Genomic DNA, 18838 nt, shown 5'->3' on the forward strand with positions numbered 1-18838 from the left:
TTTTCCCGACATACCTTCAAATCTCGAGGTCTGCGTAAAAATAGAATGTAATCATTAGTTTTGATTTTGCAGGTTTTGCAGCAATTGTGAATGTTTCTTTATGTGTTCAAGATACAACAAGGGACCTGTAATATGAGTTTATGTCTTAATGTCTTCTAGATGTCATTTGTCCTGGGATGTAAAGTAATATTTTTGTAAATTGTGTCATGTGGATTATTGTGGAGTAAATAAATGGTTCATGAAGTGCAAGAAGAAAAGGTATGCATGCTAGTTTATTTTGATGAGTAAAAACATGTATCTGACAAAGCCATGCTTCACATACACTATATTCAAATATTTTATTTACCCTACAACATATTCAGTATCTAATATGTTGAAGGTTAAGGGCTTTATGCCTATTGCAAACACCCAATGACTGGCATTAGACATATCTAACAGAATTATTGTAAGTTAATGTTTTAGACAGTGAAAACTTACATCAGTTAACCTACAGCAGACATTGTTATTGAATTGTTAATTTCACCCTACCAAGGAAAAGGCAGGCACATGAAACAGTTATATACAGATTTTTTTTAGGTTATATAATAAAATGCTGGGATCATTCTGTCAAAGTGGATAAGACTTATTTTTTATATCCTAAAGTTGAACTTTTAGCATTTAATATTATTGCAACATGACATTAAGTTGTGTTACTAAATTAAATCTATGAACTTTGTATGACATTTATGTTTTTTTTCTTCTTTCAGTTAAGTGCACATTATTTATCCATGAATTCTGGAATGAATGGGAGAATTCTTTATCTGGATTCATAAGTTTCTACAAACCTTCAGGACTATCTGCACATCCAATCACAATTTATCCACTCAACAGTTACATATATTCCTTTGCTTTGGTCTTTAAGGTGGTACACAGTCCCACAGCTCACGGCACAGGCACTGGCAAAGGCCATACACCATGATAATAAGAAGACTGACGGGTACCAGACTGACCAGCAAAACCCCCATTGTGGTATGCTGCATGATTAGCAAGTAGACACCCAAGGGCAGTGAGCTGAAGTACAGCAGCCCCAGCAACCAGACCAGAGCCCTGGCTGAGGTTTGGAATAGCAGGGCCGCACAGTTCCACACCGTCCATCTCTGTGTAATGGAGGCCATGGAGTCCAGGCTGGAAGAGCGGTAATCCCTTCCTGGAGCTGGGCCATGCAAAGGAATTACAGACTCCTGTTGGGGCTCCATAATTGTGAAGACCACGTAATTGGAACGAATCGAAGTAGGTGAAGCTGAGGTAGAGTGACCTACAAGGGAGGTGAGATGTCTGGGGCTGAGGAGAATCTCGCTTCGGGTCTCCTTCAGGTTCTGAAGCTTCCGCGTCTGGATGGACAGTGCTGACACCAGGTTGCACTCATCTGGTAGACTTTCCACTGCCTCTCCAGGAAGGTCCGTGATGAAGCGGCAGAATGGACAGACCACGGCACTGGGTGAAAATTCACCTAAATCAAGGATTTTTGCAAGGCACTTGGCACACAGATAATGACAGCACTCAAGTACCTTGGGACGTCGGCTTGAAAGGCTGTAAGCACAGTAGCAGATCTTGCATTCCAGTTCCTCAGTGGTGCAGCCACCCACCACATCTTCTGGGAGTTGTCCCATCATGTCTCCTTCCTCTCAACGTTTTCTCATCGGCTGGTTGTAGTCAAAGCTGTGCGGGAACATAGTTGTGAAGCAGCTGCTATGCCACTTCTGGTGTCTGGATGGTATCCTATGCAGGCTGTGGCAGAAGGGAGCATTGCCTGCACTGTGCCACAGGACTCTGGACAGGTTTGTGTTGAGGAACATTTCATGCACTATGTGGAAGGGTGGGGAGAGGCCACCATCGAAATGATAACTGTTAACACAGCAGTAGAGAACAAACACCACAACAACAAAGCAAGCCCTGTAAAACCAGGGCTGGAATTTTCTAGCCAGGGCTTTTGTTGCCACTGAACTTCAGTCCAATTAGTGGCTCCACACTTCTTTCTAGTACACAGTACTTTTTTTTTTTTTTTGCTTGCTTGCTCAATGCAAGGTTATAAAAAAAATAATTAAAAAAAACTGTGACTAACCTTTGTCTGAAATCATCCAAATTATGTTAAATTCTGAAAAATATACAAGATAAAAGAAAAAATTTTACGTTTTTTTTCACACAGTGAAATGTGTGATTGTTCGAAGCTGTAATCTTGAATAGCAGCCAGTTCAGCAGTACACAGTTCACTGTGCAACCTCATAAATTAGGTCACTGCTTTCAACTGAGCCTGTCTCTTGAGATAGGTATTACTGAGATTTTACCACATCATTTGAGAATTAGTTAGCATAGGATTAAAATGTTTTCCTAATAGTATGTGCAGTTTGAATGTAATAATCAAAGACATTTCAAATGCACTAATTTACTTCCATATTCAAATTCTTCGGATTTCTATATAGCACAAGCCCCTAAATGTGGCAGAGGGGGACAAATATGTCATTTCTCATAAAGACTTGTGAGGTCTGCTTTACTTAAACTTCAGAACAAGGTATACATCTGTATAACTAAGATCATAAGATCATTGCTTTGGAGTTTCATAACGCTGACATTTATTTATGGAATTGGAGGTCAGATCGACCAAGAATAAGACCCAGCATGGGGCACCAACTTATTTTGAATGTATTCTAATCTTGGCCTTACATAAATACACACTAATGAAAATATTGAACGCATGCTTTCTCATGATTTCATAAATTTATCTTACTGCTGTGGGTTAAGATAACGTTAGGAATTAAACACAACTATAATCAGTATTTTTTTTGTCACATTATGAAAATTACATAAATAAATATAAAATAAAAAATACATTAGTCTTAAATTTTTTCATTTAAAAATGTGTTGCAATGTTTTGCCTAATGTAAGAGTGTGTTGGCTGTTTCTATAAGCATTTAAAGTGATGTAGCCTACACTGCTCCCTAGTGGTTAAAGAAGTTACACCTGCTGTAATATATATATATATACATTAGGCAAAACATTGCAACAAATATTATATATATGTGTGTGTTTGTGTGTGTGTGTAAAATAAATAAATAAACGAAACATTTTATAGACTAAGCAAAATGTAGTCTACTTCAAACCAAGTAGCAAATAAAGAAGAATGAAAAAAAAAAGTAGAAAAAAAAGAATAGAGGAACATTATTCATTTCATGCATCTTACAGGGAAATAATGGGTAGAGTCAGTGTTTGATTTGTCTTTAATTTCCAGCACTACGTTGCAAGCACATGTAATTTAGAGCAGGTGGAATCCAGACGGCTGACTGTGCGATGACGTAAGAGTTCCCAACAGCAACCGTGGGCTGAGTCTGAATGACGTCAACTAAATAAACAGCAGCTGGTCGTGCGCGTGAGAAGCGTGGACCGAGCTCGCGTTCGATTGCTATGGCTTATCAGGGTGGATGTGGAATCCTGGATGCTTCAGGGGTGGAGCCGGTGGGTCAGAGCGCAGGCGAGAGTTCCTCCCGAACGGCAAACTCTGGTGGAGAGATGGCGGAGAAAGAAGAAGAGCAGCTTGTTGGAGACAGACACCCTGCAGGCACTTATCCACTACGGTGTCGTATATCAAAGCTAATTAACTGGAAAAGACCATTATGGACTTCCGCTTTATTCGGAACAACAAATATTGTCTTTTGGTGAGACACGATACAGCGCATTTTCCTTATGCACAAATTTTTATGACATCAATTACTGTTGAATGCAGAATGAGATACCTGAAAAAAAATGTTGCATTAATAAATATTTGTCATACTTTATCGCTTTCTCTGCCAAAATAAATCAGTAGGCCTAACTGTTTTTAGCATACTAGAATCCCCTTGGCATTTTCCCTAGAAAATTGGCAGTGGATCAGTCTCTGACTATACTGGACTATACCGTTTCATTGCAACCCGTACAGTCTTGTATATTTTGTGTATGCTAGTTTAAGTGACAACTGTTTATTTAAAAAAATAAATAAATTAATTAATTAATGACATAATTTTATTTTTTTAAAGCAGAACTTTAAAAATTAAATAAAAATCCATATGCATTTTCCTGCAGTTCTCATTGTATCCGTGGCCAACATTAGTATTATAAGAAAGCTTGATTGTTATGTGGTTACTGTAAACACTAATTAGTTTAACAGGAATGTATAAAAAGTAATGTGGTGTTCCTTTCTGGAATTAGGTAATACTTTCCTTTTACTTTGGGCCAAAAAACAACACCTAGGATTTAAATGCCAAAGATTATGCATAAGAAGTAACTTTGAACAGAATTTGTAAAATCAAATACTGGTTGTGTAATGTTGTTAAAAGCTCTGGGCCTGGTAGCAACCAAGCATTTTAGTTAAGAGCAAGGGTGTAGCCAGGTATCTATTTTTGTGTGGGCCTCAATAATTTTTTTCAGAATTTATGCATTTTAAAACTATTTTATAAATGTGTAAGTCAAATAATAATATCTAACATTCTGGGTCTAATTAGGGTGGGCCCAGGCCTACCCCGGCCCACCCTTGGCTACTCCACTGGTTAAGAGAACCAGTTATAAATGTAAGGGAATTTGGTGCAACTGGCATCAGATTACAGATGGCAATTGTAGATTTGGTAACTAAGTAATCGTCTCAGCCAGGTATAAAAATGTTTGTTTTCCATGCAGGTTTGTGTCTCTCAGTCCCAGTCGAGTATTCAGCCTCGTCTCCATGTGTCTGGCTGTTTTATTAGTGACACAGCTGGTGAGAGATGTGGCTCTTTCCAGATCAAGAGGTGTGGATTTGTGTCGTCCTGTTATCTAACACAACATCCTTATGCATCATGTGACGTCATTTATCAAAAAAAAAAATCTAGCACAAAAATGGAAGCAAGTATACAGTAGATATGATGACCACTAGTCCAATTTTAGACTGATCCAGCTTTACAGACCTGTTATCAGGCTGTCATATAACTAAACAGTGACCTTTGAATATGTCAGAGTGCTAGGTCATTTCTCTTTAAATATGGTTCAGTTTACACTCGCTATCTCTGTGCAATTTAGCACCACATACTAAGTAAGCATTTATGTGTACTTTTCAAAACAATTAGTTATTTATTATGTCTTTAAGTCACATATGTATCCATATTTGAAAGCACACGTTTATTGCTGCCCTTTAGACAATAGCTAGAAGTATTTTAATTGGATATGTATATAAAACTATGGCAATCTGATGCAAGATTCTACTGATTTTTATTTTCCTCTTCATAGGAGCTGCTTTATGGAGGAGAATGACAAGCAGGTAAGTTTAGTGTATTCACACCTATTTAAACAAATCATGCTGCATGTTTATTTTTTTATAGTGCAGTGGTTTTCCATTAATTATTCTTCAGCACCCAGAATTTACATTAAACATCATGTGGGGATACAACACAGTACCAAAATTGTTTATTGAACAAAGTTTTATTAAACAATTTTTTCTTGAAGGCAAACCTGGTAATATATTAATATCAATTTCCATGCAATATAAAAATGTAACAATAGAAGCTAACATTATAACCTGTAAAAATCTATGGGACATTTTTGAAGGTAATTTCTTGTCTCAAGCGTTTTCCATTCAGTTACAGTCCAGCCTGTCACCACTAGAGTGTGCTCTATGACTCTTGTTGATGTAATTGATAACACACAGCAAACCATAAAGCCTGTCATGTGAGCTTAAAAATGTTTGGCAGTGAGATTCAAAGTTGATGTTGAGGAGCTGTTGCAAGACCAAGGCTAATTGCAGAGAAAACAAACAAAGCACTCATGACCTTCTGAACTTATTTAAACTTATATACATACAATATGAGTGACTTTTTCCTAGATGAGGATTTAGTTTGGGGCAGCATGTCTTAGTGAACAAACATTAAAATAGTCAATATTTAAATCAAATCTTTGCATATAATCTCATCCAAAAGCCAGCCTAAGTTTGTTAAGGTATTGGATTAGGTTGAGGCTTGATGAATTTATCCAATAATGCTGATCATTGGCCTTCGGCTTTCCATTATTTTAATCCGGTTGAGCTGTGCTGTACTCTGATTGGAGTTGCCCTGTCATTTTATACATGCTTACGGTAAAAACAAATGCAATGGCACCATTGTGCTCCAGTGGTTGAGATGCCAGTGCAGTATTCCACAGTATGGTGTTCATGTGGGGCAGGCCTCATTAAAACCCTAGTTACTTGACTAACAGCTGCTGGATCACCTCAGCTTGTTCATTTCTTTTGACAGCTGTTGATGTGAGCCATTTTCCAACAGTTGTCCACCCGGCTCATCTCTCTCAACCTTTTGCCTCTTTCCTCTCAAAGCTATTGGATCAATGCTCTTCTGTGCCCTAAACTCTAATCCCATAAATGGGATTCACGTTACATTTAAAGTATGATGATCTTAATTTTGCAATAGGGGCTAGTTTTGGAAATAAATTAATTTATTTGGGAAACTACCTACGTAAGTTGAGTAATACACATTTACTTTTAACTATTTTTAAAGTCTAAGGCGCGTTTTACGTGACGTGGTTGCTTTAATTGTTTTTGCAATGAGCTGTTTGCAATAAATTAATTGTAAAACATTATATAATCTTTCGAGTTGAAACACTTTGTTTATCAGTACATTGTGACATATGTACCCCTTTGGGTTGTTTTGTCCTGTGGTGCCATACGTTGTCTTCAGTGTTGTGAAACTTGAGTGTATGTTTCAGACTGTTGACTGTCTGAGAGTGGCGTGTTGATTCTTCAGAATGACACAGCCATTTGTGCTCCGAGGAGTGATCATAATCCTTCCTTACGCTTCCTCACCATTGTTATTGTGTTTTTTTTGAGTGTCTCAACCAAGAAGCCTATCACATCTAAGGATACTAAGTAACAAAGGGTGTGTCTAGAGACTCAGCGTCTCATTGGAGGAAGTGAGGCTTAGATGACTGGAATTAGTTGTTTGCTGGCCACAGACCTGTCAAGGCTCTTTCGTCACAGTCAAATGACCATCTTATGACAGTTGTATTAAAATAAGGCTTTACTATATACTTATTATATATGACATAATAAAGATGGCTGTTACTATTCAAGTGGCCAATGTGCATGCAAAGCATGCTTCTCAGAACTAACTTCACTTTTCTGAGCCATTTTTTTGTTTTCAGTTATTTTTAACCAAATGGTTCCAAGATAATTTTTAGTGGGTGTGTGTAATCAATTACCATGAAGTTCTAACAGGTGTCCTTACAGAGTTAGCACATTAACTATGGACATATTTCACACGTTTTGACAAAAAGAAAGTGTCTACTTACCATCTTAATTTTGGACAATATATTTATTGTTTTATAATTTGTAGTCTAGCAAGCCTATATCCCACTGAATGAATTATTATAAGATTATTACATAATTATAACATATATATATATATATATATATATATATATATATATATATATATATATATATATATATATATATATATATATATATATATATTACTACTTGATTACTGCACCATTGAAGCTATATTTAAGGCTCATATAGATCTTGTCAGGGAATTAACATCAGTGTTAAAATATACATTTAATATTTCCAATTTTAACAAAGTCTCACAAGGTATTATTACGTTTACAATGAACACCAAATGGTCTTGAATCAATGAGATGATTATTCAGAGACTACAGTTCAAGTAAAATTCAATGATTACAAAAGTCAGGGAATAATTTTTTAATTGGTACCCATATGCCTGTATGGAGATATTTTTTCAGAATCCCAGAGGGTCTCATTCTGTGAAAAGGGGGTTTTAAGGGGGTATTACAGAGTGTTTATATGTGTGAGTGTGTTCATGTCGCCACCATCCTGAACTATCTGATGCCTGCTAGTGGAATGTTATGTGACTCTGCTATTTTTAGACTTGACTGTTTGAAATAGTGAAGCTCAGGCCTTGCTCAACATAAACACTAGCTGATGTGGCTTCACGCAACACTTCATTTGTGACTCTATCTGAACTCTAGAACTTCCTACTGACACACTCACCTTCTGACACGCGTAACATCTAAAAGTTTTTTCATGTTGAATCCTAGAGGTTTTGAGATGAATGCGGAAGACCGTGGATCAACACTGAGGTAGGAAATACTGTATTGAGGAAATTGGTGCAAAGATGGAGTGATTGTTTATTTATTGGATGACTATTTATTGGATGACTTTAAGCAACCACTCTTTATTGTTTGGATTATCTGAAATTACCCTCCTCCAAAAAGTAGTTTAGTATATCTAGAGATTTGAGAACTTTATTTAGTATGTTGCTTGTTTGAAAACATGATTTCATAATCAAGTTACACTTTGAAAATCTTGAATAATCCTTGTCTTATGTAAGTTATTTGTAGCACGTTAGAAAGAAGGTAATATAAGTACATTGCCATTAGATGTGTCAAGTCTCAGATATGAGGATGTTCTGAATTTTTGTTAAAGTCAGTCATGCATCAGATGCATCAGGGGTCGACCCGTCTCCATGGCGGCCCATGTTGTGGAGCACTTGCTAGAGGGAATTTCATGTTGATTGTCACACAGACTTTAAAGGAATTGGTACATGCATTGAAGACACAGCAATGGAACCTGTCAGTTTGTTAGTGTTGTTATGTGTTGTGTGAGTTTTAGAACCACAGACAAGATGAAAACAATGTTGAAGTACTGCAAGTGGCGATGCTGGTTTCTTCTGATCTTATTTTATAAATGCAAAGAGGTGGTGGGTTTTTCACAGCCATTCCTCAGCTGTTTGTTTTGGGCTGTATTAGTGCCCTGTTACTAAGCTTGATTGAGTGTCAGAGAAGAGTTGTGTTGTTTTAACGTTTAACATGGGAGTCTGCTTGGAGCCATTTGGTGTTTTGAGTCACCTGTTGTTGGGATTTACAGAGAGATTAGAGGTTTATTTTTACATTTAAGACTTGTTTTAGGGAACATAAAATAAAACTTAAAGTTCGCAAATTTGCTATTTCTTGGCAAATGCAAACTTTACTGTATTTCCTATTTATTTCAGGCTACCAATGGCAAACATCCCAAGCAGTTTGATTTCAAGTAGTGTTGGCCCCAATCAACAATCAGCTTTCCCAAACTACCTTAGTGATTCCCAAATAGCTTTATGCGTAAGCCAGGGGTACCTTGGAAAGATTTAGCTTATACCTTTTAATATATTTAATTAATAAACATAAATAATTACCTAAAATATATACAAAATATTTTATGACTTAAAATATATAAAACAGAAAGCATGCTTTAAAATATTATTTCTGTCAATAAATTAAAAGTGAATAAAACTGCCAATAGACTAAAATGACATTTTATTATGATTTATTTCAGTTAATTTTTAAGAAAAAAACTAAACAAAATGAGGTGTGCAATAATTTGTTTTTGCAAGTTTTATAAATTTGTGTGAATGACACACGGATATACACAGTATACTTGGTGAGTCTGTTTTTCACCCACATTATTGATTGTTTTTAGTTGAAAAGTGACTTATTATTCATAATTCTAAATTATATCAGTTGTAATATAAGTTAAAAGGAACATATTTATTTGTCTTCTGAAGCCTTATTGACAGTGCTTTGGTGATTTATATTCCTTAATAATGAATATGTTATACTCACAAAGTCAGGGCGTGACTATGAAGTTTTGATGTTTTCATGAAAGTATGCGTTAAGGCTAGGTTCAAGTGGGTTGATGAAACCTGCGTGCAATGCACTAATGGGGTGGGTCAAGAGCAATTTAATTCAGAGATTTTTCTCTGGTTATTGCACCGTCTGCGTCTTATGTATTTAATTTCCTGTCAAGCAACATCAATTTCTGTACAGCATCCCTGAGGTTCGGAAAGGCATTATACATACATAGACGTGCTTCTCAAACGTCTTAGCGCAGTGACCTATTTCCCAGGAAAATAGCAAATTGCGCTGTGCTCCTCTCCATTAATATACAACACACCCACAGTTTGTGCACATACACTAACGATAGTGCAAACACTCCCACATATGCCCAATTGCACTTTGTGATGGCACGAAAAGTGAGAATTAGTGACCTCACAAACAATTTATAAGATATAGCGCACTGTTGTTACTCTTAGCCCGGCTCTTAGCGTGGTTATGAAAATAGAGCCCTAACATTGGGAAACACTGACCTACCTTGCAACAACTTATGATATCTTATGAAATCTCTTCACACTTTTACAGGCCCAACAGCATCATGAGTATCACACCTCAATGATTTCCTATCATCTGCTCTGGGCTGTTTTGGGCACTTTCACTTGTCTAGAACTGTACCAGCCACTTGCTGTATAGTGAAAAGTTAATGTGAGCTCTGTTGCCTCATAGTCACATGCGCCCCATGCGCTCTGTTTAATAGGAAACCTCAGGTGGGGGAGACATGTCTCTACAATGTTGAGTTGAGTGATTTATGACTTATAGGAGGAAACACAGCTCAAAATGATCAGCAAGAGAGGCCCTAATTGCTTGGCTTATGCATAGTATGTTTTTTGTTTAAGTTTGGGGGTTGATATATTTGTTCAGTGGGCTGTGTATTTTAAAAGCGTTTAGCTACTCTAGGTGGCATTGTTTGGTGCATTTTGGCAGGGGGAAATATAGGGCAACAGCTGTGAGGGGGTAGGGGTGCATAACAAGAGATAAAGGGCATTAACCGGCTGCCCTTTTTTTTTTACTTCAAATATAATATAAACTCATTAAAAAGTCTAACTTTGATGACTACAAACTCAAACAATAGTGATTTGTGGAAGTAAAGGTATGTTTGTTAAGCTCAGTACAGGCCCTTATACATGGGGTTGGGTTAAACATCCATTTCTAATCATCTGCATTTTCATATCATAAAGGCATTCCTGCATCTAAGAAATATAGGAATGTGAGATTTTAATTAAGCTAAACTATGGATTTCAGTTTACACGATTTCCCCCATTTATAAATCCGGTATGCCTAGGTCGACTCCATTTCAATAACTTTTCCTCAGTTGATATCCATAATGCCTGGTTTATGTGAAATCTAGAAATGGACTGTGCTTTAATCAATGGTTGTAAAAACAAAGTGCCTAAAATGTCAATGTCAATGTATATGCCTTAATGTAACCTTAATTTGTATTTTTTTTTTTTTTTAAGAAAAGGAGGGACGAGTCAAAATAATGTTTTGTGTTAATCAACCTTATGCCATAAATCCTTTTGACTGAGCTTAATTTGTATTGACCTTAGAAAATTATTTTAATGATCTGTGATGTGATTGTTCTTTTTAATTTTAGTTGGGAGGTCATTGACTCTGGATCTGGATCAGTATCTCCATTCACAGACTTCTGGACTAGCTTCACGCTGTTCATTGAAGAGACTTCCTCTTTTAAGCAGCAGAATCCAGGCAAGGTATGAATGTATTTGCAGTTGACTGAGATCTTTGTGCAATATACAGTAGAGAGACAAGGGTGGAGTTTTAAAACCTACATCTCTCTTTTTCCAGTTCTGTCTGCTGGTATGCAGTATGTGTTCCTTTTTGGCAATACTTGGACGCTACATTCCAGGGGTTGTTATTTCATACATATTTGGTAAGTTACAAATTAGATCCTTTACAAAAAAGATGGTGATCAATAATATTTGTCCTATACATTGTCTCAATAATTTACTGCCACGTGTAAAAATAAGATTTACACTCTTTATCTCTTCATTTGAAGGTAGTTCACCCAAAAATGAAAGTTCTATCATCATTTACTTACTTACCCTCATGTAATTTCTAAACTCATACGACCTTCTTTCTTCCGTGGAATACTAGATGTTAGGCAGGAAAAAATGCACTGAAAGTGAATGTTGACATTCTGGCTAACATTCTGCCATAAATCTCCTTTTGTGTTCCTTAGCATAAAGAAAGTCATACAGGTTTGTAATATCATGAGAGAGAGTAAATGATGACAGATTTTTCAAACACACAAAAAAACTGGGTGAACTGTCCCTTTAAGTTTATCTTTGAAGTATTGTATCCATGCTACTATTGGCTAAGAGAGTACCCTTTTCTGGATTTACCTCCAGAACACCCAAGAATACCAAGCAGTATCATTGGCATGTGATAGTGGATTCCTAGTAATGTAACCATGACGACATTCACACTCAGTTTCTGGTTTCTCTGGTTCCAACCAGTCAGCAGGTTCATAAACACACTGGCAAGCGTGCCTTGCACATTAATCGTTTTTACATCTGTGTACTCCAGTGCTAGGTATTTTTCTTTGGCCTTTGGTGTCGTCACATGAGTTTGGGATGTGGTTGGAGCCAGTTCTGCAGAAACTGGACTTTGGAGTGGGCGAGTTTCTTCAGAGAATCAAGGAGAATCGTGGTATATCTGAAATATACACACAATCAAAAAAGAGTGCTTTTTGAAGTCTTTACATATCTGCATTTTAGATAATTTCTCTGTCAATAAGACCAGCATGGCAGTTTACTAGCATATATTGTTTTTGGAAGCTGGCCCCTTGCATGGATTGTGATGGTGTCAACTTCCCTGGTCAACAGTTTTACTTAAAAGACTAAGATGTTCAATCAGCTAGGTTAACATACTGGTGCACAAGTGAAACCAGCACCAAACCAGCACTAACCTGCATAAACCGACATCTACCAGCACACACTGTTTTGTTGTTTTTTTTTGCACTGCTCCTTACCATTTTTTGTGTTGAAATTCATGCTTGCCTATTGGCCTATTCAAAAGGGTTGCTATGCAGATTGCTAGGCTTTATTTTCAGATTTCTCAGATTGAAATTAATGTCTCTCTTGCATTCTCCATATTCCATACTTGCTCCAGAGAAGAGAATACTCCAGTCACAAGCCGAGAGAGAGAACATTGAATCAGATCTGTCTGCACTTTTCCCCAAGGTCTGTCAAAAAACAAATGGCCAGCTACAGCTACACTTACATAAAATGACAATTTCTTGTCCATGTGACAGTGAACTGATATCGAATGACTATTACAGCTGGACTCCACTGTGTGCAAAGAGCTGTCTATATCAGACACAGAGGTCTCGGAAGTGACGTGGACAGACAATGGCACCTTTAACCTTTCAGAGGGAAACACACCTCAGACAGAGAACTCTGAGGGTATGCTCCCTTGCCTTATTGAAATGTATGAATGTGAAGTATGCAGTGATTTTCCAGATCTATTTGTAGAGGTTTAGCCACCCACTGGGAGCAACCACTCATTGTTTTAGAACGTGAATGTTTTCACATTTTATATAACGGATAATCATTCCAGGTCTTGTTTTTGTTTTCTTGTTTAAACTGAGATCTTTGAGCTTCTAGGCATCTAAGAAAGTTTTTATGCTCACCATATTTATTAAAATTAATACTGAAGTCCTCCAAAGCCATGCTGCAAGATGGTACTAATTAGCCATTCTAACTTCCTACGGTATGAAAAGAGAATGGTAGCAGGTTAAATGTAAAGTTTAGTGGTCATTTTTGAAAAATACTGTATTTGACAATATTTGATGGTTGATCAATCAGAATCAAGTATTTCAGAGAGTCGTGTATTTAATTATTAATACTTTTTTCAATGCAGACTCAGACCGGCGAAGTGATGAGGAAGTCTTCGCAGGTGGACTACCAGAGTTTCCCTCCCTGGACAATGGCCTGGGGACAAATGGTGAGGATGATGAGGATCTGAGCATCGGATTGCCCACCCCTCTGGCCCATACCAGCAGGATTAAGGCCAAACAGTCAGAAGAGGTCCAGGCCTTGGGAGTTGTGGAGAGGCTGGCTGGAGATGTGATCATGGCAGCAGTCACAGCGGCCATGCAGGAACGCCTGGAGGCCACAGTAGCACCGGTGCTGGTCCAGGCACTGGCTGAGGAGTCAGAAAGCGAGGCAGAGGACTTTGAGCTGTTGGACCAATCAGAGCTGGAACAGCTGGAGGGGGAGCTGGGGCTGGACAAGGCGAGCCGTGCAGATCCCTCAAAACCCAGCAAACCTTCAGGCTTTCTTTCCAAACTACTGGGGCGCCACTAATTGTATTCAGAGGGCTTCTGCTTCCCTCTGTGATGGGACGTGGGTGGTAGGATAAATGTTGGGTTTACAGGGATAGGTCCAGATTAATGAAGGTATTCCATTGTTTTACTTAGCTGGTGTGATTCAGTTATTTTTCTATAAAACTGAAGTCATCTGTGAACGGAGGCTAATTGTGTATTACGGGGGGAGGGTGGAATAGTGGCTGATATTGGCATAAACTACATCTGAGTGGGTCATTGGAAGACGGGTGGGAAAAATTCCTAATTTAAGAGTGAATTAATTCAATGAATGAATTGAAATTTGCATTGAATTAGTCACACCCAACAAGAAGGTTGATTTTGAATTGTATTTGATTTTGTAAAGTGTTCTTACACCATGGCCCATAATTTAATAAAATGTATTAAAGGGATAGTTCACCCAAAAATGATCATTCTCTCATGATTTTCTCACCTTTATGCCATCTCAAACTCGTATGACTTTACGTTTTCTGTGGAACACAAATTAATATATATTTTAATTGATGTACAGTATGATGTCTTTATATCCATGCAATGCGTGTACAGCTCTCTGCACATGCATCAAAAGCAAGGAGGGGTAATTGAGCTTCTCTCATGAGCATGCAAAGGAGACTCCTGAAGTCATACGAGTTAAAGATGACATAAGGGTAAATTATGAGAGAATTATTGAATACATACACATATATATATTTATCTCTCTCTCTTAGTGTACACACTGGTGGCCAAAAGTTAATAATGTACAGATTTGGCACTTATGGAAAGAAATTGTTACTTTATTCACCAAAATGGCATTCAACTGATCACAATGTATATTCAGGACATTAATAACGTAAAAATATTACTATTACAATTTGAAAATCTCTTTCAGAACTTCTTCAAACTACTTAAATGAGTTTTGAGAGAAAAAAAATCCTCCATTTTCAGCAATGACAGCTTTGCAGATCCTTGGCATTCCAGCTGTCAGTTTGTCCAAAAACTCAGGGGACAACAACAACAACAACAACAAGTGCAACAACAAAAATTCAGGGGACATTTCACCCCATGCTTCCTGTAGAACTTGCCACAGATGTGGCTGTCTTGTCAGGCACTTCTCATGCACCTTCTCATGCATACAGTCTAGCTGATCCCACAAATTCTCAAAGGGGTTAAGATCCATAACACTCATTTCCAATTATCTGTTGTGTTTCTTTCCCCACTCTAACATTTTATTTTTTTCAAAATTGGCTTTTTCTTTGCATTTCTTCCCATAAGGCCGGTACCCCTGAGTCTTCTCTTTACTGTTGTACATGAAACTGGTGTTGAACAGGTAAAATTCAATGACGCTGTCGGCTGAGGACATGTGAGGTGTCTATTTCTCAAACTAGAGTCTCTGATGTACTTATCCTCTTGTTTAGTTGTACATCTGGCCTTCCACATCTCTGTCTGTCCTTGTTAGTGACCGTTGTCCTTTATCTTTGAGGACTGTAGTGTAAATCTCTGTGTGAAATCTTCAGTTTTTTGGCAATGTCAAGCAGTGTATAGCCTTCGTTCCTCAAATCAATGATTGACTGCTGAGTTTCTAGAGAAAGCTGTTTCTTTTTTGCCATATTTGATCTAATATTGATCTTAAGACATGTCAGTCTATTGCATACTGTGGCAGCTCAAAAACAAACACAAAGACAGTGTTAAGCTTCATTTAATGAACCAAATAGTTCAACTGTTTGATATAATGGCAAGTGATTTTCTAGTACCAAATGAGCAATTTAGCATGATTACTCAGGGATAAGGTGTTGGAGTGATGGCTGCTGGAAATGGGGCCTCTCTAGATTTGATCAAATATGACTTTTTTCAAATAGTGATGGTGCTGTTTTTAACATCAGTAATGTCCTGGCAACACTTTGTGATCAACTGAATGCTACTTTGGTGAATTAAAGTACCAATTTCCTTCCAAAACAACAAAACCTGTTCATTATTCCAAACTTTTGCCTGCCAGTGTATATAAAAAAACACATTTGCAGCAGTAAAATTAACTTATTTGAATTTCATTCAAATTGCAATTCTGCATTCAAATTTCAGTTCAAATTCAATTCAAATTCAGAAATTTAATTGGAGATTAAAAGGCATTCACAATTCAGTTCTGAATGGCACAGAACCTTGGAAGAAATTATTTTCACAATGTTTCCCCTCATTTTTACATAGGATACCAACCTGCCATTCACCAGATGGTTATGGACCAGAGCAATGTCATTAGTTTAGCTGTTAGAGCTGGTAGATGCTGGATAATCCAGATTTTGCTGCCACATGATTTTCTCTATTCAGCTTGATCATTTCTCCTTTAAAAAGCTTAATGGCCAAAGATGCAGGGCCTCCCACTAAATGACAATCAGCAGGACTTGGTACATTAGTAGCATTTATTCAACAAACAGAGACACCATATTAAATGTGTAGTGCACATGTGGAGAATAATTGTTTTTATTTTAAATACATTGTTTTCTAAGTTTTTTTTGTAATTCTTCATTACAGTGTATTTTCAAAGCTGGTGGTCTTAGTGTAAACCTTTTGCTTGAATAGTCATGTTTTAGGCTGTTTGCACTATCTTTTAGAGTGATACAGCTTGGCACTGGAGCTCATAGGCCCCAAAGTTGAACAGATTCTATTTCAATTTGATGTTAATCAAATAATGCTAAATGAACACAACTGACCCTAAAGGGAAATTCTGCCAATATTTACTCACCATCTTGATGTTCGAAACCAGAAACACTTTATTTCTTATGTGAATCATAAGGAGATGTTAGGCAAAATGTTAGCGACTCACAATCTCAGTCACCATTTCATGTTATGGGAAAGAGTGGTGGCAACATGTCAACAATGTCTCCTCTTGTAATTTACAGAAGAAAATGTGTTTGAAATGACATGAATGTGATTAAATAATGACAGAATTTTGGGGTAAACTAACCCTTCAAGATTTTTGTTTTTTTCAGTCAAATGTAAAACAGAAAACGTATTTAATCCTTTAAAAAAATGTAGAGGGAAAACAATGTTATTCTTTTAGGCAGTCATATTAATCAAAATCTATTTGAGTAATATTTTCTGCTATCTGTGAGACAGACACCAGACTCAAAAAAAATTCACCCATTATTCATAATCGCCTCTTTCAGTCGTGTAAGTACTAGGCACAAATAACCAACACTGGTTCTGTTTACAGTGAGGTGCCTGGTGTGGATCTAAATTGAGTATTTCTAATAAACTTATATGTGTAACAGTGGACATTATGAATTTTTGTTTTGAGATGTTTGTAACACAGTGGCTTAATATGGATATCTGGAATTTGAAAGTCTGTTTTTTGCAACTCATAACAATGAATGCTTTCCAAAAAATTATTCTAATCTGTGTTAGTTTGCAAAATTTTTATTTAAAAATGTATTTAAAATTTTTATTTATTCCTAATATATTTCATAAATCTGATTGCTGCTATGCACATATGATTGCCTTATATGCCTGTGCTAGTTGTCTGTCAGAGCAGAAAAGAACAAGCAAAATAAAAACTGTATGATTCAGTATTATTGCCTTCTGTCTATTTCCTGAACAAGGTTTACAATGCAAGATATTTGAAGTTACTTCAAAATATAGATTGAATACAGGTAAAGTGGGACACTAAAGTGTTTATACTTTTCACTTACTTTTTCCTCTGTTGTGGAAATCTTCCAATCTAGTCTCATAGAATGAACGTTACTATAACGACATTTTTGCAAACTGACTTTTATGTGCCACATTCTATGTTTCGCACGCAGTTTCCTAGTGAAATGAACAAAATGCTTTAAAACAACTGTTTTATTCACCTTCACACAAATCATGACTATAGCAGCTGATTATGACTATAAAAACTTGCAACATTACTCACACACTGCTATGTTATGATATCGAAACACTCGCTATAATGCATAATTTGAAAAACGATACATTTTAATGCTTTTATTACAGACTCGCCAACACTTATACATTTATTCCAATGTGATTAACTTCCACGGTAGCTCACTCAGAGTGTGGGACTTTAGATTCTGAAGTCTGGGGTTTGACCCCATCCACACACGTAAGCTGACATGTGAGACGAAAGTGTCATAGAAGTGACACAAAATGAAGTGATTGATTCAGAAAATGTGCTTTTATTTTGCATTTTGTTTTTAGACACTATCGGTTATGTGTTGGTTTAGGGTAAGGATGTCTGTTTTGTTAACCTCTCATTTAATTTCAGAACACTACTGGTTAGGTTTAGGTTAAAGTTTAAGGTTAGGGTGGTAGTTTTACAAAACTGCAGCGAAACGTGTAATAAGGCATGTAATTTAGTTTTGCAAAAATGTTGCCGCTGTCATGTTCATGAGACTTAAGCTATTCACAATGGCATTGTCTCAGGGACTAATCCATTAGGCATTATATTTTAATACAATTCCAATGGATTTGAACGTCTACAGCATATGTGTGAGGAGGTCAAGAGATACCTGCATTTGTATAACTTGAGTCTGTAGGACCATAAAGACATACAGTATATGTCTCATAGCACACACTGTAAAACATTTCAGTAATTTTAACAGTAAAATACTGTAAAAATGCTACAGAAATAAAATGTTAATTGATTAAAAAATGTGAACTATAAAATGTTTTCATATATTTTAAAAGACAATACAGTAGTTTTTACCAAAACAAATTAATTATTTAAATGTAAAAAGTAAGATTTTCCTGTATAATTAATGGTAAAAATATATATTTTTACATTGCACATGTGCCAACATCCTGTGTATGGGCACAGTCAAATTAATAGGCTACTTT

The 18838-nt window shown here is 36.7% G+C and overlaps 2 protein-coding genes across 4 annotated transcripts; one reads left to right on the top strand and one right to left on the bottom strand.

Moving 5' to 3' along the window:
* Positions 1-271: 271 nt before the first annotated feature.
* Positions 272-1795, bottom strand: LOC127644709 (E3 ubiquitin-protein ligase RNF182-like). 3 transcript variants are annotated; one of them, XM_052128035.1, is made up of 2 exons: positions 1548-1795; positions 272-1424 (listed from the first exon to the last, which is right to left on the bottom strand). In XM_052128035.1, exons 1-2 carry the CDS (start codon positions 1650-1652, stop codon positions 897-899), a joined length of 633 nt encoding a protein of 210 aa, XP_051983995.1. In that variant the 5' UTR covers positions 1653-1795; the 3' UTR covers positions 272-896. The 3 variants fall into 3 exon arrangements, with proteins under 3 accessions (XP_051983995.1, XP_051983994.1, XP_051983993.1); XM_052128034.1 differs by having other exon boundaries at positions 272-1473; XM_052128033.1 differs by having other exon boundaries at positions 272-1795.
* A 1623-nt stretch (positions 1796-3418) lies between these two features.
* retreg1 (reticulophagy regulator 1) lies at positions 3419-17568 on the top strand. Its single transcript, XM_052128031.1, has 9 exons — positions 3419-3689; positions 4684-4790; positions 5266-5296; positions 11288-11402; positions 11497-11581; positions 12238-12360; positions 12823-12893; positions 12992-13115; positions 13573-17568. Exons 1-9 carry the CDS (start codon positions 3439-3441, stop codon positions 14016-14018), a joined length of 1353 nt encoding a protein of 450 aa, XP_051983991.1. The 5' UTR covers positions 3419-3438; the 3' UTR covers positions 14019-17568.
* Positions 17569-18838: the final 1270 nt, after the last annotated feature.

This window comes from Xyrauchen texanus, chromosome 6 (assembly GCF_025860055.1).
Source record: "Xyrauchen texanus isolate HMW12.3.18 chromosome 6, RBS_HiC_50CHRs, whole genome shotgun sequence".
NCBI lineage: Eukaryota > Metazoa > Chordata > Actinopteri > Cypriniformes > Catostomidae > Xyrauchen > Xyrauchen texanus.